The 22,941-nt window shown below is 35.1% G+C and overlaps 3 protein-coding genes across 5 annotated transcripts in view; 1 reads left to right on the forward strand and 2 right to left on the reverse strand.

The window, feature by feature from the left end:
• ARL13B (ADP ribosylation factor like GTPase 13B) overlaps window positions 1-22,941 on the forward strand; it is a 71,369-nt gene that overhangs the window by 33,072 nt on the left and 15,356 nt on the right. Inside the window, 3 exon segments of the mRNA XM_028504810.2 lie at window positions 18,245-18,353; window positions 18,886-19,088; window positions 22,003-22,117. Coding sequence (XP_028360611.1) covers window positions 18,245-18,353; window positions 18,886-19,088; window positions 22,003-22,117 — 427 coding nt within the window.
• STX19 (syntaxin 19) lies at window positions 1,764-13,230 on the reverse strand. Of its 3 annotated transcripts, none has more exons than XM_036017960.1 (4): window positions 12,663-13,230; window positions 4,399-4,598; window positions 2,767-2,792; window positions 1,764-2,682 (listed from the first exon to the last, which is right to left on the reverse strand). In XM_036017960.1, the coding sequence occupies exon 4, from the start codon at window positions 2,667-2,669 to the stop codon at window positions 1,785-1,787; it is 885 nt and encodes a 294-aa protein (XP_035873853.1). In that variant the 5' UTR covers window positions 2,670-2,682; window positions 2,767-2,792; window positions 4,399-4,598; window positions 12,663-13,230; the 3' UTR covers window positions 1,764-1,784. The 3 variants fall into 3 exon arrangements, with proteins under 3 accessions (XP_035873853.1, XP_035873854.1, XP_028360612.1); XM_036017961.1 differs by lacking the exon at window positions 2,767-2,792 and having other exon boundaries at window positions 12,663-12,714; window positions 12,896-12,964; XM_028504811.2 differs by lacking the exons at window positions 2,767-2,792; window positions 4,399-4,598 and having other exon boundaries at window positions 12,663-13,229.
• On the reverse strand, window positions 7,534-11,053 carry LOC118498872 (RNA-binding protein FUS-like). Its single transcript, XM_036017962.1, has one exon. The coding sequence runs from the start codon at window positions 9,890-9,892 to the stop codon at window positions 9,275-9,277; it is 618 nt and encodes a 205-aa protein (XP_035873855.1). The 5' UTR covers window positions 9,893-11,053; the 3' UTR covers window positions 7,534-9,274.

Consider the following 22,941-nt stretch of genomic DNA (forward strand, 5'->3'; position numbering starts at 1 on the left):
TATTTATTTTTAGAGAGAGAGAGAGAGAAACATCAATGTGTGGTTGCTGGGGGTTATGGCCTGCAACCCAGGCATGTACCCTGGCTGGGAATCGAACCTGGGACACTTTGGTTCCCAGCCCGCGCTCCATCCACTGAGCTACGCCAGCCAGGGCAGTTTCTACCTCTTAAGTCTATCACAAGTTAGTCTAATTTTTTTATCACTACTGTATAATATATAGTAGTTAGGAGCTAATTCTGAAATCATACTGCCTGGGTTCAAATCCTGACTCTATATATAGTTTCTGTGACCTGGGATAGTTTACTTAGCCTTGCTGTATATCTCAATGTTCTTGTTGGTAAACTTGTAAAATTGTTAGAACAATGCAGGCACATAGCAAGTACTTCATTAATCTTGAGTATGAGTACTGCTGCTACCACCATCACCACCTCTACTCCCATTCTAGTCCAAGCCCCCATTATCTCTTACTGAGATGACTTCATTAACTTTCTAATTGTTTTCTATACCTATATGCTTGTCTTCCACTCAGATGCCCGAATCCATACACTAGACAGAATGATTTTCCTCAGATATAAATTATATAATATTATTCCCAGGCCAAAATTATAAATTATATAATATTATTCCCAGCTCTTCATTGATTATACTTGATGTAAATTTCAGACTTACGTGGTTTACAAAGTTTTAACTATAGCCCCTGCTCACCTTTCTTAACTTCATCTCATCTCTCACTGTTTTTTGCCACTGTGATACAGCTCTACTATTCATTTTTCTTTGGACACAGTAAATTATACTTTCCACAGGGTCTTTCTACTGTTTGTATCCTGTGACTGGAATATACCAGTCCTTGTCCTCCTCATTTAGATTTTCACTTAATATTACCTTTGCAAGAGGCCTTCATTGACCACCCAACCAAAAGGAGCTACCCTGATAGTCTGTCTCATTATATCCTTATTTTGGGTCTATCAGGGACTTAACATGATCTGATATTTGTATTAGTTTGTTACCTGTTTTCTTCACTAGAATATGAGTTACAACTTCTTTCACTTTGTGAGTTTAAACTATATCCCTAACCCATAACATCTGGCTTTAGAAAAAAGTGATGGAGAAACCTTTGAGAATATAGTTACCTTTATTTTTTTCTTTATTTGCCAGCCCTCTTGATCTGTATGTAATACAGTGTCTTGAGTGGACCCCGTTCAGGAAAACAGTGCCTTAATTTACCTTCTTAGGCCTTAAACTAGATTCAGCTTCTGGTAACCAACTAGACTCTTCATTAAGTACCTAGTTGATTTTATCAGGATTTGTTGAACACTGAATTATCTGACATATTGAGCATAAAAGATTTGATACAGCTTCCAGTTTAGTTTTACTTGAATATATAGCATCCTTTGAGGTCTTGCTTTATACACATTTTAACTACAAAAATATTCTCAAATGAGCCAAATGATTGTTAAGTAGTTGTCACTTGTTGACATTCACCTTCTAAAGGCTTTGGAAATTACAAAAGTGTGTAATAGAGCTTGATACCTGATTAGAAATTTGAGATCATTCATCTCATTTTTAACAGCTAAGTATACTATTTTTAGTTTAGGAAGTGAAGACATTTTATGTCACTGGCTTTAGAAGTTTATGTAATTCTAGTGGGTGAGGGCTAAAGGGGGGAATTTTAACTTAATAGTGGTGAAAGGTATGTGAATTAATCTGTGAAAGGAAGAAAAAACAAGATACTAAAATACAAGAGACATCATTCTATAGCTGGAAACATTTCTAAAATAGCTTCTTTATTTTGAGCCACAGCATGGACAACACCAACAACACAGTACCCTGCAAGGATTTCTTTTTTTATATTTTACAGCTAGTCCAAATTTCTCCTTAGTAGTGTTAACGTACTCTTTTGTACCATTCACTATCATTTCAATATTGTTGATGCTTTCTCCTTGTTCTTCTACTAAAAGAGATATCTGAATGAAAAGCTCCCTTAAATCCTTTATTTGATTTTCCAAATTAACAAGTTCCTTGTGTCTCTGTTCTATCTCTGAAAGTTGTGCTTTAGTGATATTGATTTCTGTAAGCAAATTTTCATTAAACACTTCCCATTTTCCTTGCTGAAGCATATCATTTACTTCTTCTTCAGGTACTTCTTTTCCAGCAACTTCAAGCTGACGGAAAATAAATGTTTTGCACTTCTCTTGCTTTGCTGCTATTGTGTCATTGTATATAAACATAGTTTGCTGAAAATGGCGGAACATTGCAGCATGCTGAGATTTAAGTATCCTTGTGACCACTGATGACGGACCATTTTCAGCCTCTGATTTTTTTGCTTCTTTTACTAAATTATCCAAACCTCTCATTATGTGTTCTGCTTGGATTTTTATCTCCTTTATAATGCTAGACTCTTTCTTAAGTAGACTAAACCTTCTCATTGAAGCCACCAGACTTTTCTGTTGCTGCCCAAATATTTGAACACCATCTGTCAAATTGTTAAGACTCTCCTGTAGCTTTTGGATCTCATGTAGGTGTCTCTCTGCTACAGGCTCTCTTTCATAAATAACAGCTTGCTGCAGAAACATTCCTTGTTCCTCTCCTTCTGTAGTTGGCACATGCCTGTCTCTAGAGAGTTCGAGTTCTTTTGTTCGTTGTTTTAGTTCTTGAAGTCGGTCCTTCATCTTCCCTCTTTTCCTAAAAAGCAAAAATGGTTATGTTGAACAAAGAAAAGTTTAGTATTTTCCCATGGGGTAGTTGGCTTCACAAAGCTATACTTACGTCCTAGGGGAAATCCTCCTACTTCTCTGGAAAGAGGTTAACAAATTAGAAAAATCAATAAGAATTTTCTTATAAACAACAGTACAATAGAAAAAGTAATGTGTAATAATTCGTAAATTGCTTTGCATGATGTGGGACTACTATGAGTTCCATTCAGTGAAGTAGCTGAGAAAGCAGTGATAGAGATACAGCTGCCTCCAAATAGTATTTCATGTCATGAAGCTGCCACATAAGAATAGATTTTCTTTGATATAGGAAGATATATCTTAGAATGGAGGATTTGACTTGAGCATATCTTCAGCTTTTAAAATTAAAAGGATTCCCTGAAAGTGTCCTTATTGCTAAAGATAACTGTTCCTGGTCAATTTGGTCTGTGTAATGTTAAAAATATACTCATTCTTCTAAATGTGCACAATTTAGTTAAAACCAGTATAGTGGCAGGGAAGATTTCTTATGAGAGGTTTAAGCAATAGAGATAATGTTGAACTTATCTTAAAATTTCCAAGGCTTTTGATTGATTAACATTATTTGACATAGTTTGGTTTTCTTAAGCATTGCATATGTACGAAAATATATTCTTGGTCTGAGTAAACTGATTTCTCATTCTTAGGATTCCTTTGCAAAGATATCCAGGCCATTTTAGAACAAAATTTATATTAAGTGATGTTTTTACAAACATAAGAATATATTAATATAAAATCTTATTTTGGGAAAACTGATAATATTGACATTTCTCACACCTTATGTTGCTAGTTATCTAAAGGATCAAGATGATGTGCATAATTTATATATAATAATATGTATCATTATATATATAATGAATAAAAAGCAACACTGTTAATAAAATACTTAATTTTCACAGAATATATTGAATTTAGAAAGGCATTTAAACATGCCTTTCATGATTTTTTGGCAGCTAAGAAGTTGTTAAAGGAGCTACAAATAGCTCATTGAAACACACAAAACATCAGTATCAGAGAAAAAGGTCTCCTTAATGCTGTTATACTATGGGACTTAGTTTTGATATATTTTTACAAATGTTTGTATCAGTGATTTGGATGTTGTCATGAAACCATGCTTATCAAATATGTTGATGGTACAGAATGTGGAGAGATCTTTATTATGTTGAAGTACAGAGTTGGGATTTAAAGATTAAAATAACATGGAACACTATACTAAAAGTAACAAAAATGTGTTTAACCAGGGTAGATGTGAAATATTCATGGAGTTGTTTAGAAAACATCTTCACATCTACAAAATGGAAGGCCTTTGCATTCATAGCAAGGCTTATGAAGATTACTGGGGATTTAAGTTAATGAGATTTCGGTCAGAACCATCAGAATAGTCTTTGTGCTCTCATGAATACCTGTGATACCTTGGTTGACTAAGAAAGGTGTTTGATCCACTGACTCTGTGCTAGTCAGAGCAAATGGGAGAGGGACTGTGTTAAATTCTGACTGATATTTTGAGATGAAAATTCGTAAATTAGGAATTTCCAAACTGTCATGGAAAAAAGATTTGAAGACCACACATAATATGTGGAAATTATTCAAAGAAATGGAAATATAGGGAATATCTATAACTGTTTTCTAAAATGTGTAGGTCTGGATATGTAAAAGGAATTAGACTTACTTGGCATAACTCCAAATGACACTGGATGGAAATTACATGGAGATAGTTTTAATTTAGTATAAGGAAGACTCTTCAAACAAGTAGAGGTGTTCCGAGATGGAATGAACTGCTTCATGAGTCAGTAAGCTTGCCATCACTGGAGATGGTCAGTGAGATGTTCTTGAATGATGATCCAGTCAAGGATGTTGTAAAAATGATGCCTGCATTGCATAAAAAGTTAAACCAATGTCCTGATAATATTCCTTCGGTTTTAAAGGACTGACATTTGTCAAATAATTACTTGGGCTTATTATATGCAAAATTTTAAGTGCTGTAGTATACGAGTATATTCAGTAATACCTGCCCCTGAATAATTTACTATGTGAGGGGAGATGGACAGTATGCAATTAAAAGTGTTTAAGATATTACATCACTTTTGATGTAGTCATAAGCTTTTTCTGTTTTAAATTGGCTCTCTTTAAACATGATTTTTATTTTCCTTAAGTTAACGCATATGCACAGTTTAAGAAGTCAAATGATGTCAAGGCTTATAAAAGACACACAGCCAACACCTACCTGCCCCACCACACCTCATTTTCAGTTCCCAAGTCCCAAAGAGGGTCATCATCAACTCCTTAGCTCCTGTAATTTGCTTAGGTAGGTGTTCTCTGCTTTTTTCAGATTTAAAATTTATACTGAGTGTTTGTTATAAAAGATGTGGATTTAATTTTTTCTTACATGCCCATCTTTCCCTTAATTTTTACCTATTACTATAGTCATATCACAATTTTTGGTTAATCAATATTCTGTGTTAACATTAGTATGACTAAACAAATATTATATATACCAGAGTCAAATAAGGTATTATATACTTTCTCAAATAAGTTTTTTTAACAAAATTGTTTCTAGGCCATGTCTGTGGATGGATCTAGGAAATTTAATACATTTATTTTAAGAAAGCTTTTCATTGACCTATTAACATATATACAGAAAGTGCCTAAAACAAAATGTATAATTTTATGATTTTTCATAAAGGGAAGTGTAATCATCATACTGATCAAGAACCATTTAACTTGTTATTTTTTTTTCAATTATTATCTGAGTTTTTCAGTTGTTTCATATATATATATATATTTTCAGTTGTTTAATACATATGTATCACTAATTCAATCTAAAACTCTTAAATTGACCTGAAAATGTCTTCTTAGTATATTTAAAAATAATAGGTATTCTGTTTTTTTTTCTTTCATGTTATTATTTCAATTTCTGAGGCTTCTTTTCTGGAACCCTCTAGTTCACAGGTGGCAAACACAAGGCCCATGGGCCAAATCTGGCCCTCCACCTTGTTTTAAGCTGTCGCTTAACTATTAAGGAGTTACATTTATGCAGTTCTAAAATTACATTAGGCCCTTTGAAGGCAACAGCGAGGCTAATGTGGCCCCTGGTGAAAATGAGTTTGACGCCTGCTTTAGCTTGACCTGATATTGCAGGTCTTGTATTGGATTTTTTTTCTTTCTTCTATATCTTGTGATTCCTGGTTCCTATTACTGGTTTATCACGTAATTGGGGTGCATGCTTTAGCTTCCTTTTAAAATGTGAATGTGTAACTTTTACCTCTGAAAATGTTTTTATTCTATTCTTATATCTGAATTATGTATTTTCTGTGGATATAATTCTTTCTTGGAAGTTATATATTCCCTTATAATTTTGAAAAATTTGCTGTTTTCTTTTAACTTTCTTTGCTGCTCTTGAGAAATCTGCCATCTGATTCCTGACATATTTTTTTAAAAATTTTCTATTTCTGATGTTCTAAAATTTCAAAATAACATACCCAGGGTAGGTCCTTCTGCTGTATTTGCTAGACAGTTAGTAAGTAGCTCCTTTCAATCTGAAAATTTATGTATTTAGGATTTGGTGGGGATTGGTCCTAATTTTTAAAAGAACCTTAGCTTCTCCATTTTCATTGTATACTTTTCTTTGAAATTCCCCTTATTTGGATGTTAACTTTCTTAACTACTATAATTTCCCTAATCTGCAAGGTCAAGTTTCTTGTCAGAAGCTACACAACTAAAAAGCTGCTTGCATTCAGATATAAATCTGCCTAATGCAGATTTGTGTTTTTCCCCTAATCCCTAGTGATTATCCTAGTGAATCACACTGCAAATGAAATTAATCTGTATCAAATACTATATTTTGTTAGTATAAACACTGCGTTTGGGAGAAAAAAAGTTCTTGCAGGAGGTAATACAGTATATCAAGTCTAAAATAATTATGTTGTTTGCAGCTTTGGTAGGATTTTTAATCAAACCAAAATAAACACTTTACAGAGAAGAAAAGGGATTAGTTCTGATTTCATAGACCTGTGTCACAGGAAGTATCTAAGAAATTTTGAATCCTATCCTTGACATCATATAGAGATTGGGATTGTGTATTTTCTTCTGCTTTAGCTCATAGTCATAGGCTGAGATAAGATAGATAGGAAGTGAGGTATACTTCATTCCTATTTCTGTAGAGATTTCTGTTTTCAATTCTTATACTAAGCTGTACTATGAATTCTTACAGCTACACACTATATAGCAGATATATTGTTTGTTGCACTAATTTTTTTAAACGGACTTGTGTTCCTGATAAAATAGGATGAAGAAAAGAGTTAACAGTATTGGAGACTCTGGTGAGCAATCAGGGGATCAAAACATTTTGATCTGTCTACTCGTGAGAATTAAGTTCTATGTAATGCTAAGAAGCATTTAAGAACCTTTAAATTTCTCAAGAGCCACGATGTCTCCAACTTTCTCTTTGGTAGTATGACTTAGAACAAATCCTAAAACAAATCCCTCTAACAGTTTTATAGCTGGATAGGTCTTTTAAAAAAAAAAATTAGAAATAAATGATCAGTTTTATCACAAAGCTTTTTTTCCTAAAGCATTGTAGGTTACTTTTTAAAAAGATTTTATTTATTTATTTTTAGAGAGGGGAATTGGGAGAGAGAGGGAGAGAGAAACATCAGTGTGTGGTTGCCTCTTGCCCATCCCCTTCTGGGGACCAGGCCCACAACCCAGACATGTGCCCTGACTGGGAATCAAACCGGCGACCCTTTGTTTCACAGGTGGCACTCAATTCACTGAGCCACACCAGCCAGGGATACTTCTTTTTAAAAAGAAATAGAATATTTCTAATTGATATTGTCGCACAGTGTACCTTTGCAGAATACTTTTGGAAAGTTGAATATTACTGTCACTGATTTTGGAAACCAACATATTTGACTCTGACCCTTGTAAAGGTCATCTTTTCCTGGGTTCCTGTCCAAGGAAGGACAGTTTCCTGAAGGAGTACCATACTCATATTTGAATAAAAGGTACTTGAAGAAATTACTCAAAATATTTGGATATGTATTTTGTATTCATTAACTTGACTATAAAAAACAAGTAAATATGCTGAATCTTTTTAAAATTTCTTTATGTTATTGGTATTACAGGAAAGACAGATTTCCTTTCAGAGCTGTATATCATGGCATATATAATATGGTGAATAAATGATGTTTATATGAAGTCAACCATAAAGTTTATACTGTGTTCATCTTGGTTTATGGATCCTATGTCTATTTATTTCCTTTGAATAGTTAAAGGGCATTTATGTTAAAAGATCCCTTACATTATTAGGTTATTTTGGCTTCTGAAGAATAAATATCTTTCTTGTGGCCACTGTCAATTTCTCTTGGTGGTGGGCAAGTGGATTTAGTGAACTTTGTTAGTCGTTTACCTTCAGTGGGAAATTGTCTTGTACAAGGATATCTGGAGTGCCCTGCATTGTGGATACATTCTCCACTGCCCCCACCCCCAAGTATCCAACACTTTATTCCGGTTCCTGCTAGGTAGGATGAGCTGAGGGAAGAAAACACCCTCACATTCCTGACTTGGACATCAGTCCTCTGAAGAGGGGTTAAAGGAAGAATATTTAACTAAAGTGATGTTTTTTTAAATGGGAACCAGAGATTACAATCTTGACACAAAAAAATGTGGGTGACCAGGAGCTGGAAGGTTACAAAATAATGATGTTAACACTGGGTATATAAGACAAGCTGTCCCAGGATCTCAGGAGGCAGGCTAATATGGCTTCTTCCTGCAATCCTGTCTGTGGTCATCCCTGGAGTCCACCTTGCCAGGGCCAAACCCACCTCTGTCCCTACTACCTCAGCCTCCTCAGAAGCCTCCATGACCCCTGCTTTGGCCTCAGTAGTCTCCCTGATCATAGCCTCCTTGGCCATCATGATGATCATCTTGATAGCTATCCCCCATATAAGAAGCCTCCTGGCCCTCCTCTGGGCTTATATGGTTTAGGGGTCTTACACTGGTTGCATTCATTCTTCCAAGAGAAGTTCATGTTCTCACTTGTAGGATTAGGAAACTTTCCAGTCCCTAGTTCACCGCTGTCCTCCACTGCCACCACTGCCACCACCGCCACTGGGGAATTCTCACTGGCCACCACCACCACTGTCACCATCATCAAACCTGTCAATAGCTGTTTTAGCAAAAGTGGGTTATCAGATGATACCGTTGCCTCTCCCTTCAGCTTGCCTGTTTCCCTGTGTACAGATTAATCGTGGGCTGCCTTGCTTTCTTATTTGTCTTAATACTACCAATCTAATTGAACATGTCAGTCACAGACTCAGTTGTAACATTCTCATCAGGCCTTGCATGAAGATGGTGGTGGTATCTGAATTATCCTATTCAGAGTCATGATGTGATCCTTGGTCCCGAGAGCTACCAAATCTATGGAAGCCACCACAGTCACTTCCACCGACACTGCCACTGTATCCATGGCCTCATCCCCCACTGTCCTGCTGGCCTCCCCTGTAGCCACCACCATCATCACTACTCTGGTCCTGATCGTCATAACCTCAGCCACAGCTGCCACCACTCATGTGGGACTGATCTTGGCCATTGATCTCTCCACCACCTCCACTGCTACTGCTGTACTGGTTCTGTTGTCCATAGCACTGAGGACGATTATAGGAGCTGTCCATAGCTAGGCTGCTGACCACCACCACCACTGTCACCATCTCCATAGCCTCCAAGGCCCATGGGTCCTCTTCGCCCTTGCCCTCCATGACCCCCACTGTGGGTCTGCCCCTAGTTATTGCTCTGAGAACAACTACTGTAACTTCCTGGGGTGCTGCTAGGAGCTGGCTGTGGGTCATAGCCAGATTAGGATGTTGCCCATAAGATGACTGAAAACTAGCCACAGCCATAGCCACCAGTTGCTCTATGTCTGTGGGGAGCTGACTGGTGCCATAGCCTGTGTTTTGGGCCTGTCCAGAAGAACCGTAGGTGTTTTGGCTGTAGCCTAAACTGTCCCCTGACTGGCTGTAGCCACTATAGCTCTGATGTCCACAGGGCTGATAGCTCTGCTGGGAATGACCTTGCGCGGGTTGGGTGGGGCAGGTCCCAATAGCTTTGGGTGGCTTGTTGGGTACAGTCATGAAGCCATGTCTGTGCATGTGCACATAGGCCGACATGCAACAAGATTCCTCCAATGCCACAGAGGACCGATGCCTTGAGGACTCTGGATATATTCTTAAACCATTTTTGTGGTTGCCACTTCTAGGGCCCCATGGAGTTTCCCTGTTGTAGCCTGGGTAGTATAAATATGGGCCTCATTTTTCTCTACTAATTTTTATAGCCCAAGTGGATCCCTCACGTAAAATCGGGGAGAAGCCACAGAGATTTACTGTCTGTGTGTATAGATTGTGTTCTGTTTTTCCTAGTTCACTACTCACTACTTCATCTAAGAAACTCAGTTTTAGTCCCCTAATTAGGCACAAATACTAAACCCACCCCAGCTTTTGGTAGCTCATGGAATTCCTTTAATTCCTACTCTACTTTGTATGTTCCCTCTTCATTTCTGTTACTTGGCACTTTCCTTTTCTTCACATGTAATGATGTAGTTTTATAATTTTTTTTTCACAAGATCGTATCAGACACTTCTGTATGTGGAAGAGGGAAGAATTTCTGTTCTGTGCATCCTGACTGAAGGTCATGGGTGTTTATCCGCATAGAGTTAACAATTCAAAATGTTCCCCAAATTCGTGTTCATCTCTGCAGAAATTGTCTTAATGTGGATACTCAGGTGCACTTACATGCGGTATACAAACTGCATTTTCTAGTAGTTATGTACTCATAACTAGATGTGCAACTATTTCCAATTTAGTTGCTTAATCACCTGTTTTTATAAAATAGAATATTAGGAAAAGTGAGACATCTAAGCATTTATAATTAGAATTTAAAAGTTGGAAGAGACAAAGTTCATGAACATAAAATATTAAGCTCATAGTTATAAAACAATTTAATTGCTTAGGCTAGGTGAAATTGATGATACTATACCATTTTACACAATCTTTTCTGTACCTTAAATTTATTATCTTAATGTCAGAAGAATTTTACTTAAACACAAATTATCATTCAGCATGTTTTTCTTCATTGCTATATAGTTTTGAATTCTGTCAATAACTGACTATATTTTTTAACTTAAACTTGATATTTGCAAAAAGAACACTAACTTATAAACATGGTAATTGACTTAGACCATTTGTTCTGGGAAATAGAAAAGTAAACTTGTATGATTCAAATAAAACTTTCTCTACCCTAATACAGACAAGGAACATTCCCAGGGACAGAAATATGAAGAAAAATTACCTAGTGCTTTAAGAAATGTACCCTGGGATATATACTTTATAGATTTATATATAGGTCCGGCACAAATAACGCCCATTTTTTAACTATAAAATCCTTTATAACAAAATTATAGGCAGGTAATTCCATGACACAACAATGTCACACTCAAGCACATCATGTGACATTTTCGGTGAAATGTTCAAATTAAAACTATAAATTATTACACCCATATTATTACCCTACCAACCACACTCAAGCAGGCCTTCTGCTGGACCCTGTATTTTTTAAAGATAATTTTTTATAGTTATTATATTAATCAAATAAAATATCTCAAGAAATGTACCCAGTCTTATCTAACATAAAATGAGTTTTTTGTTTTGTTTTGTTTTGTTTTGCTTTGTGTATGAGGACAACTTATAGAATTTCCCTAGTTCAAGGTGAAAGGAGCTAATGTTATAGGAATATTCACCTCTAGTTACTTAAATGAGAAAAACAAAAAAATAACAAGTTGCATATATTTTCTCTAAGTTTATTATCTGCCATTTTTTGTAATGCATTCTTTCAGGGCCTTTTTAATTCTTTTTATTTAGCTTAAATAAGTTAATTATTAACTGACTTATTTCATATAATAGTAAAACCTTTTTGTTTAAATATTAAGACCTGTCACTTTGAACTCTTACTTGCCTGATGGAAATACATTGTACATACATAATATGATTTTTATATTATATTTAAAACTGCATAGCCATGAAGACAATGTGTTGTAGGTATTATAGAGCCCGCTTTCAAAGCTACCCTTAAAACTTACTAAAAGCCATTATTATTTTGATTTGAAACAGGTTATTAAGTTCTATAATGGTAACAATTATAAAATAACTTCGAAGAAATATCAGAAAATAAACTATGTTTGGGTTAACTATAGCTTAATTTTGAAAATATCAGATCTACATATATATAGCATTTAAATTATTCTGACTTAATGTAAAACTATCAAATCAAATATAATATTTATATTAAATTTTATAATTATATACTTTTAATACACTAGCTAAATCATTTAAAAAGTGAGTACTTTGATATTTTACAGTAGTCCTTAAAATATTACTTTCTAATTTTTTCAATTTCAAAATATTCTGGAAAACAACAATGAAGAAATTAATTAAAACCTTGTAGAAATTTAATCTTAAGTTTTTAAAAGTTATGCATATGTCAAATTTGGGCATAAGCTTTTCAGAACTCAACGTTAATTAAAAGTGTTCCTTAAAGCAAGCACAGTATGACTAATTTATAGTCAGTCTATAAAAGAAAGAATTTGAAGTTTGTTTTCATAGTATCTGACTTCTAGTGTTCCCAAAATGAGAAGCTATTTTTTTAAAGGACTTAACAGAAAAAGTTGGTTTTCATTACAGTGGTATCTGAGTATCTGAGATATCTGAACCCAAATCCTGTTCAATTTATCAGTAGTAATATATGAGCAGGCCAGCTGCCGGTAGTTCTGTCCAAATCTGAACAAAACAAGTAATTTTAATTATCTGTAGAGCTATTTTAAATGTCATAGATTTCAGGCTATCCATGTCTCACATTAAAAAGCACAGAAAAGAGTGGTTTATTTACCTTTGATCTTGTTCCTTTTGTTGCTTTTCCGCCTGCGGTGTTGGAGTTCTGCCTTTGAGAGAAAAACTGAGTATCACCTGTAATGTTTTGATCAAATATTTAAGTTTCTATCTTATAGCTTACAGGCAGTTTCTGTATGGTTTTCAGATAGTTAAGTTAATTGAAAGCCAAATTATGAGACCAAATAAGTTAGAGATAAAATTGTCTTTTTGCTGAAAGGACAAATTGCTTACTTCACACCTGGAGAATCCGGTTTTGCCTGTTAACCACCCAGTCTTTAGATTAAAGAAAGATCATTTTCATTGGAGCTAGTTGGTAACAGGAAGTCCTTGTTAAGAAGGCCTGCCTGGAGTGTTTGGCACAGGCTCTGTCATCCAATCCTGTATTACATATAAAATACATTAGTCACTTAAAAGGGGGTTTGAATTTAAACAAAGGTTTCTTTGTTTTCTTTAGATATTTCTTTGTTTTCTTTAGATATCAGAACTTGCAAAATATACAGAATTTGGAATAGGAATGGAAAGAAGCTTGGTGTAAAGGCTTTTTTGTTCCATTTACTTTAAAATGATTGAATTGTATCATATTTTAGGAAATCTTGAGGGCTTCACTCAAAAAAAAACATTGAACTTCAGAATTACAACTGCCAAAAAAGAGGTCCTGTCTTTCAACCTTACACCCCATTTTTATTATACCTGCTATTTTTATTTTAAAATAAGTTTCTTCCATAGTTTTCAATATAGACAGTGAAAGTTATGTGGCAATGTGTTGTGCTGTTTTCATATCAGTATAAAAATTCAAAACTTAATTTTTACCAGAGTGAAGTATTTGTTTGAAAAATTAGAAATGAAGTGCCCCAAACACTTCATTTCTTTGTGTCCCTTTTTCTCTGCATGATTTTTATGATTTGAGGGCGAGAGGAAGGACATTGGTATAATTTCCATAAAATAACATTTGCATTTGTTCTTTGATTTAGTATCTCCACTTCCTGGAATCTGTTCCCCAAGTAAGAAATAAGTCTTTCCCATACTTATTCTTCACAGCACTCTTTGTGGAAACAAATCACTGAGAACAACCCAAAAGTCCTTCAGTGTGGGTCTGGCTGAATAAACAATGAAACACCCTATAATGAGCCTTTTGCTCACTTATAAAGAATATAGTAGTAAAGAAGATGGCTTTACACTACTTCAGAGTTATTTTAGGATTTACTAAGAGATGGAAAGTGGAACACAAGAGTATATATATAATATGTTAGTTTCTTAAAAAGAAAGGAAGTGTGGAGACACATGCAGAAACATCACCCAACCGGTAAATAGCAGTTAACATCTAAAGTGCCTACACCGTGATCTTTAAAATGTCATTTTGCCCATATACATGTATATATTTTCAAAAAGAAATAATGGAAGGGGGCAATGAACTAAAAACTAATGAAAATGGTTACTTACAGGAGAATGGATGGGATAGAGAGAGAAGGACTCCTGATTGTAGTTTGTTTTTATAGTTTTGAATTTGGAACCACATAAATGTTTTAAAAATTAAATCTTAAAGTAAGAAATAAAACTGAAAAGCAAAAGCATACTGAAACAAGTGAACCTGGCTCTATGGTGATGTAACCATATGGACAGGGATTGTTTCAAGTAATTTTAAAACCTGGATATTTTGACTCTACATCCCTTGTGTGATATATTTCAGAGACAAGAATAACCACAAAGAGATTTTAATCTGCATTTAGTAATATTTTTAGTAATAATAATGGTATTGTATTGAAACTCATATATTGTAGGATAACGCAAATCGTCAATGACAGTGTTACTAAGAACTGTAGTTTTCAGCTTAAAAAAGCTATATAATTTAGTAATCTAAGTAAAAACTTGGTAATATTTGATTTAAAATGAAAAAGTCAATATGAGCTCATGATTTAAACTTTTTTCTTTTGTTTAATAGGAAAGTATATATTTTATTCATCAAAAGTTAAAATATTTGTCATATGTTTAAAAACCTCTCTATTGCCCTGAGTATTTTTTATAGCATCATTGATTTCTTTCCATCCCCTTTTTATTTTTTAAGTATATTATATTGATAATGCTATTACAGTTGTCCCAATTGTTTTCTCCCCTTTATCCCTTCTCCTCCCTGCAACTCCTAACCCTCCAGCATTTCCCCACCCCTTAGTTCATGTCCACGGGTTGTCATATAAATTCTTTGGCTTCTCTATTTCCTATACTACTATTAACCTCCCCCTGTCTATTTTATGCCTACTAATTATGCTTCTTATTTCTTGTACCTTTCATCCCATTCTCACCTCCCTCCCCACCGATAATCCTCCATATGATCTCCATTTCTGTGATTCTGTTCCCGTTCTAGTAATTTGCTTAGTTTTTGTTTTGTTGTTTAGGTTCAGTTGATAGTTATGAGTTTGTTGTCATTTTATTGTTCATAGTTTTTGATCTTTTATTTCTTAAATAAGTCCATTTAACGTTTCATATAATAAGGGCTTGGTGATGATGAATTCACTTAACTTGACCTTATCTGGGAAGCACTTCATCTGCCCTTCCATTCTAAATGATAGCTTGGCTGGATAGAGTAATCTTGGATGTAGGTCCTTGCCTTTCATGACTTCCAGTACTTCTTTCCACCCTTTCTTGCCTAAAAGGTTTCTTTTGAGAAATTAACTGATAGCCTTATGGGTACTCCTTTTTAGGCAACTCTCTGCTTTTCTCTTGATACTTTGAAGATTCTCTCCTTATCTTTAATCTTGGCTAATTTAATGATGATGTCTCTTGGTGTGTGTTCCTCCTTGGGTCCAACTTGTTTGGGACTCCCTGGGCTTCCTGGACTTCCTGTAAGCCTATTTCCTACACCAGGTTGGGGACGTTTTCCTTCATTGTTTGTTCAACTGAGTTTTCAGTTTCTTCGCCTTCCTCTTCTTCTTCTGGCACCCTTATGATTTAGATATTGGAGCACTTAAAGTTGTCTCAGAGGTTCCTAAGTCTCTCCTCACTTTTCTGAATTCTTATTTCTTCATTCTGTTCCAGTTGGATGTTTGTTTCTTTCTTTTGTTCAAAGTCGTTGATTTGAGTCCCAGTTTCCTTCCCTTCACTGTTGGTTCCCTGAATATTTTGTTTTAGTTCACTTTGTGTAGCCTTCATTTGTTCCTTCATTTTGTGACTGACCTCAATCAGTCCTGTGAGCATCCTGATTACCAGTTTTTTCAACTCTGCATCAATAGGTTTTCTTAACTTATTTTCTGGAATTTTGATCTGTTCTTTCATTTGGGCCATGTTTCTTTGTCTCGGTGCACCTATTATGCTATAAGGGTGCAGAGCCTTAGGTATTCACCAGGGTGGAGCAACCCTCTTTTCTGAATTGTGGCAAGTCTGTGGGGGGAGGGGTTAGAGTGGGAACAATGCCACTTGCTCGCTGTGCTCTAGCCCCACTTTCCAACGAATTCTCCTGTGAGACTGGGAGTTTCTCCCATGGTGACAACCCTCACAGTATTTTACAGCTAGAGATTTTGAGTCTTCAGTTTCCTGGTCAACAAGCCTTTCCTCACCTGCTCAGTCCAGTGCCTCGCTGCTGGTCCCCTCCTACCATCTGGCCACCTGTCTCTGTCCCTCTTACTGGTCCTGATGAATGTTTCTTTAACTCCCTGGTTGTCAGAGTTCCATGCAGTTTGATTTTCTGGCAGTTCTGGTTGATGATTATTTTTAAATTGGTTGTTATCCTTCTTTTGGTTGTACAAGGAAGTGAAGTGCTTCTGCTTATGCCCATCTTGGTCAGAATTCCTCTGCATTTTTTCTTTTTTAAAAAATACATTCTTCCGCCTAGTTTGTCCACTGAAAGGATCTAGAAAACAATAGCAAGTCAATAGCAACAAATGTCCGTAGTGCCCAGGCTGCGGTCATTAAAATACCATCCATTTGAAAGGAAGAAGGCCTCCTTAGGCAATGGCTGATTCTAGGTCTGGAATATTATTTCTTACAAAAAAGCCAGAAGATATCAAAGAGTGTAGGAGTTGTACCAAAAGAACATAGGAGCCAAATAAAAGGGGACTCCCACTGACCAAGAATGGGTAACTGAAAAAGAACTGTGACTACAATATATTGAAATACATCAAATATATTTTAGTAATCCATTATTTCAAAATGCTATCCCCCACAAGCCAAAGAAAGCAACTTGATCACCTTTGGAGGTTGGTAGAGCACAAATTTATTATTATTAAATTAGGAAATAAAGGCAAAGGATTGATGATTTATCTTGACTTTTCTCTGCATTGTATATGTAAATAGAAGTAAGCAAGCAGTTGATGTAAGCTTGCTTTTTAGCAAAAAATCCAACTAGTAAATGCAGAAAGAATATACAACTAGAAAAGTTGTGATTTTATAAGCTATTATAAAATAATGGAATTTAGCAGAAGTCATCACTGGTTGCTAAACTCATTCAGCGATGCTATTTTGGCTGAATCGGGTTGACTCCAGCTGAGTCCACTGATCTGTTTTAACATCACTAAACGCGGTACAACCAGATGCCTCCTAAGTACCAGCACCATATGGATAATTTTTAAAGAGCGTTGGTAAGGGTTCATTAGATTTTTTTGTTCCATGTATTTTTTAAATAATATATATTTACCTGAAATGTCTATCAGGTAAAGACAGTATTTTATTAAACTTTTTGACCTGTGCCGCCTGATATTAAATTGTGGTATTTTGTGATAATTTTTTTAGAACTTATTTTAGTTTTTCATTTTGTTGTTTCCCAATCTGTTTCTAATTGGATATAATGTTCTTTATGTACAGTGCTATGCAAAGTAAATTATTATAGATAGAAGCGGCCCCACTTCTCCAGTACATTGCATATTTATGTAGACACAGTCACACACTGGAAATGCAGATAAGCTCAAATATTACCAGTTCAGATTAAATATTTGGGTATTTAAAACAAGAACATGTTGGCCCTGGCAAGTGTGGTTCATTTGGTTCGATTGTCGTCCCATGTACCAGAAGGTTGCAGGTTCAATTACCAGTCAGGGCACATACCTGGATTGCAGGTTCCATTCCTGGTCGGGTCATTTAAGGGGGATGATCCTTCCATGTTTCTCTCTCACATTAATGTTTCTCTCTCTCCCTCCCCTCTAAAGTCAATAAATATATCCTCAGGTGAAGATAAAAATTTTAAATCATGAACACATATTTAAGAAGATAATGACAGGAGATAAGGCCATTTATATCCTGATGCAATGTATTTTAAGAAGATAAAGACATACTTAATGTGAAAATTAGAATTGATGATGGAGGTTTATGGAAACTAGTCCATTTCTTTATCTCTTTGTAGCCTTTTTTCGTTGGCCTGTTGACATATTGCTTGTTTTCTTAACATTACCTATTTTCTCTTTCTTAGGCCAGTTCTTACAAACTTACTTTACCAGTAAAATAAGGGAAAATGATGAAATGTATATTTTACAGCACTCTCTTAAATTGTTTTTTTTGTCAATAGGTTTAAAATTTTGAAATGAGGACATGGTCAAAATATTTTGAGGTGGCTGTCTGATGATATATTTGCTATAAAACCACCTTATATCTCTCTAGGTTGGCAAATAAACAAGACAAGGAAGGGGCTTTTAGGAGAAGCTGAATGTGATCGAATGTCTGTCTCTGGAAAAAAATGGTCAATGAGCACAAGTGCCTGTGTCAAATAGTAAGTCTTGGAGTTTGTTTGGTTGTTGCCCTATGAAATATGTTCAGTATAATTTAGTTTTTGTAAAGGTGATAGGCGATTAGGTGTAGACAGCTATCAAAATAATTCGTTAGTGTTTAAAACAATTTTTTTCAACACCCAGAAATCACTTTCTCACAGTTTTTTAATATGACTTAATATTGTAATATGTTTTCTATTTAATTATTGACTTCCATAAACTGTCATTTGAGATTTTAAAGACTGGGTTTGCTTTTTGTTTAAGATATTGCTGACAGGGCTTATAAGCTATTCAAATACATCTTGCTATAAATTTTGTAAATGGTAAAAACAACACATAAATACAAAATATACTAATATGTTGTACTAATGTTAGTGGTCATTGCAAAGGTATATTTTGTGAGTTCAGTATGCAAGTTCTTCATATCAATAATTTAACAGTTTGATTTTTATTTACCAGAAATGAATGGTTTATGAGCACATTTTTGTGGAGAACTTTCAGTTTTAATCTTTGAGTCAAATTGCTGTTTTTCAGGAACCTTGTTCAGCAGTCTTGGGATCTGGAAAGAAAATCGACAAGTCCATTAGAAAAGGCCTTTATTGGCTGCTACATATCATTGCAAGAGATTTTGATGCCTTAAATGAACGCATCCAAAAAGACACAACAGAACAACGTGCTCTTGAGGAACAAGAGAAACGAGAAAGGGCTGAGCGAGTGCGGAAATTACGAGAAGAAAGGTAAGTAGGTTAATTTTATACCACAGTGCATTTGAAAAGTCAAAAGTACACCAAAATCTTATGAATAATTTTTTAATTTTATCTATTCAGTTTCCTTTTTTTATCTGAAGGCAGACACTAGGTCAATTTTCTACTTTTATGGATCTTTCTGTATGCAAGTTTGGGTGATAAGACTCTACTTTTCCTTATGGTGTTATGGTAGTTAAATTTATTCCTTATGTATTTATTATTTCTAAGAGTTTTGAAATTTTTATCTTCTATTTTTTACGGGTACCTTTATTGCAGTGGTTTTCAAACAATAAGCTGATTTTGCTTCTCAGAGGGCATTTGGCAGTGTCTAGGGACTGTTTACTCAGCAAAGCTGGGGAGTTGCAGTGCTACTGGCGGTGTAGTGGCCAGAGGCCAGGAAGCTGCTCAGCATCGTATGCTGCACACGACAGTCCACTACAATGACTTACTGAGTCCACTATGTCAATAGATTGAGAAACCTTCAGTCTCAGCAAAGACAGAAGGTAATCTGTTAGTGGATCAGTCAACTGAAGCAAAATCCAATCTTCAACACTAGTATTTTCAGAAAGTAAACTAAATTGCACTGTCTCAAGTTTTTGAAATACATTTTTCAAATTTTAAAATATATTTCTTGAATGTTTTAAACTAAATTTAGCAAAATCTGAATTTAAAAAGAAATGATTACATAAATTCTACCACAGAATCACTTATAATAATCTTTTTTTTTAAGATTTATTTATTTATATTTATTTTTAGAGAGGGAAGGGAGGGAGAAAGAGAGATAAAGAGAAACATCAATGTGCAGTTGCTGGGGGCCGTGGCCTGCGACCCAGGCATGTGCCCTGGCTGGGAATCAAACCTGCGATACTTCGGTTCACAGCCTGCACTCAATCCACTGAGCTATGCCAGCCAGGGCGATATAATATTAATGATGCAAAAAAAGTGCTCAGACTTTATTGAAAGTCGAATTTAGTGCTTAATCCCAAAATTTATCTTTTCTCAAATGGATAATTGAATGGAAGGGGAGGGGAGAAATGAAAAGATATTTATGTGAGCTCCTATAAGATCCAAAGTTGTCTTCCATCTACCTAAGTAATTATTAGCCTTCCATGTGCTTTAACATAGTTACTACCTAGTAGACATGAACCCACTTGGTGATCCCTTTGTGAGGTCTTCTCTGTCAGGGAAATCCTCTGATTATGGGTATCTTTCATTTAATTTAGAGGTAGACTTAAGGGAAAGAAATACAGAGATAACTCTCCATCCCCAAGTGCTCAATAATATGAGCAGGTAATTTATCTAGGTCTCTCTTAATACTGTTATGAGGTTTTAGTTCCTGCAAGAATATTTGGTTTTCTTTCCTACTGTATATTTCCATGATACAAAGCTTAGTACAACCAATCATTCATGTAGGCCTACCTTTTATATATTTGTAAAAGTAAAATGTATGGTCATACTTTTGTGAAGACTCCTCTTCTATTAAGAAAACAAACAAAAAGAACAAATAATTGAATTGGATAAAAGAAACTTAATATTAGTCATTTTTTTCCAAGGTCTTAAGTTTTCCGTAAAGATATTCTAGGTCATGTTATGACAGGCTTTTCAAATACCCATTCCCCTTTCCTCCTTTCTCCTAGCCAGGCCACATATAGTCTGAGGCCTCTCTTGTTGAGCAGAGTCTCCATAATTAAAAATAAATTGGCATTTAGAGAGGAGTGATTAAAAAAAATTGCCCTGGCTGGTGTGGCTCAGTGGATTGAGTGCCAGCTTATGAATCAAAGCATCGCTGGTTTGATTCCTATGCCTGGGTTGCAGGCCAGGTCCCCAGTAGGGGGTATGTGAGAGGCAACTATACATTGATGTTTCTCTCCCCCTTTCTTCCTCCCTTTCCCTCTCTAAAAATGAATACATAAAATCTTAAAAAATACAAACTTTACTTCACTAAATTTAATCTAATAGATTCAGATATTTGTGAAAAAACTATAAAACACGTCATTGTTGGTATCTGAAAACAGTATTTTAATACTAGATACCTGAAATTGCTTGCTAATCAATTAATACCATTAATAACAATTATAGTCCTATAAGTATGTTCATTTACAGAGTGCTTCCACATATATAACTTTAACTGAAGCAACCCTATGAAGTAGGTATTTTTATCCACATGGGAAAGCTGTTGCTCAAAGATCCAGATATATGTCCAAGGTCACAGAGGTAGTAAGTGGCAGATTTCTAAATCTTGGCTTTCTTGGTGTAGAATGAAAAGGGTATATCTTTCCATCAGAAGACATAATTAATAAATATCATAGTAATGAACATTTACATTGCTATACTATACTCGCAGCCTAGTTGTAGGTCTATACTAGTTATCCTTCTGTCTTTAGCTACTTGTTTTATAACTTAATTACTCTTCATGTATGGGACTAGATTAACTGTAAATCACAAAGATAGTAAATGTTTCAGTAGTAACGAATATGGAAATACTTATTTAATCTGAGTGGTGTAGTGCAACTTATCTTTATAGCCTCTTCTATTATACAAAGCAACAGTCATTGTCTAGTTCATGTGTGATAAATAATTTGACACAGCCCTTCAGAAGAGGGTTAACAAGAGGACTTATTTATCTGTTAACATCAGTGATGAGGATTTCATTGGTTTGGGATGGTAGTTAATAAATTGATAAATATAAACAAGTAGCACACAGAAAAATCATTAATATGCACTGTTGACATTAAGAAATCACTCCTAGGGAATGTTATTTTTGTCAGCATTTCTTTCCTTTAAAAATTGAAATGAATAACCTGTACCTGGGGATAAAGGCCTGTTATCTGCATAAGGATTTCTGAAACTCAGCAGTAATTCAAAGCCTCAGCAATTACATTTTTTTTTTCCTCTCAAACAATAGAGAACAAAGAGAGCGAGAGCAGGTGGAACTCAATGGAACCAGTGGTCTGGCTGAGGTGGACCCAGAACCAGTTATTGTTAATCCTTTCCAGCCGATAGCAACTGTGATCATTGAGGTATGGATGGTGGCAAGTGTAATTTTTGTATCTTAAGTTATAAAATTGGAAGTTAAGAAAGGAGGCAGGGAATTAGGAAAGGAGGCAGAAGTGTTTCACCAGAGACCAATTATTTCTAAAAGAATTGAATGGGAGACACAGGTTAAAGGTTTGTTGCTTTTTTTCTCTTCAAATTTCCCTCTAGTATAAAAAGGAAAGGTGATTCAAGCATTAACTGAGAATAAAAATTAAGATTAGATGTAGCCACTGTAATAGTTACTGTTCTGAAAAATCTGTTTTGTTATTTATTTCCTATGGTATTAACATATTTACTTTTATTTACATTGTGTCTTTGTCTCTGTATTGCTGTTACTATTATCTCTTTACAGTAATATTTAGATGCTTATGATGCATTATACTATATAAATGAATTTCTCACTGTTTACCCAGGATACTTAAGAGTGTTTCAAACTATAACAAATTCTTTTATGAATAAATGTGATTTATTTTCATTGTAATTGGCAAAACTTTTAGCAAAATTAACTTGTAGATTATTAATCATGAAGAAGTTAAGGGGTTTTGTGTGTGGTGTGTGTGTGTGTGTCTGTATATCTGCGTCTTTGTTTTTGTTTTTTACTGGTGCCCAGAGTTTGCAAAGTTTACTCACCTTCAGCAGCCATGCCTCCTCCAAGGCAGAGCTTCCTAAACTTGCTCTCCAATCACCAGTGCTTAATGTGGCACCTGGTTTGCTAGTTCCACTGCCTGTATGTTTTCCATTCCTCTTCCCCTGTCACTGCCTCCTTCCACACAGGTGCTCATCTGGAAAGGTGGATGATTGTTTCTTC

The sequence above is a fragment of the Phyllostomus discolor genome, chromosome 2, assembly GCF_004126475.2.
Source record: "Phyllostomus discolor isolate MPI-MPIP mPhyDis1 chromosome 2, mPhyDis1.pri.v3, whole genome shotgun sequence".
Classification (NCBI taxonomy): Eukaryota; Metazoa; Chordata; class Mammalia; order Chiroptera; family Phyllostomidae; genus Phyllostomus; species Phyllostomus discolor.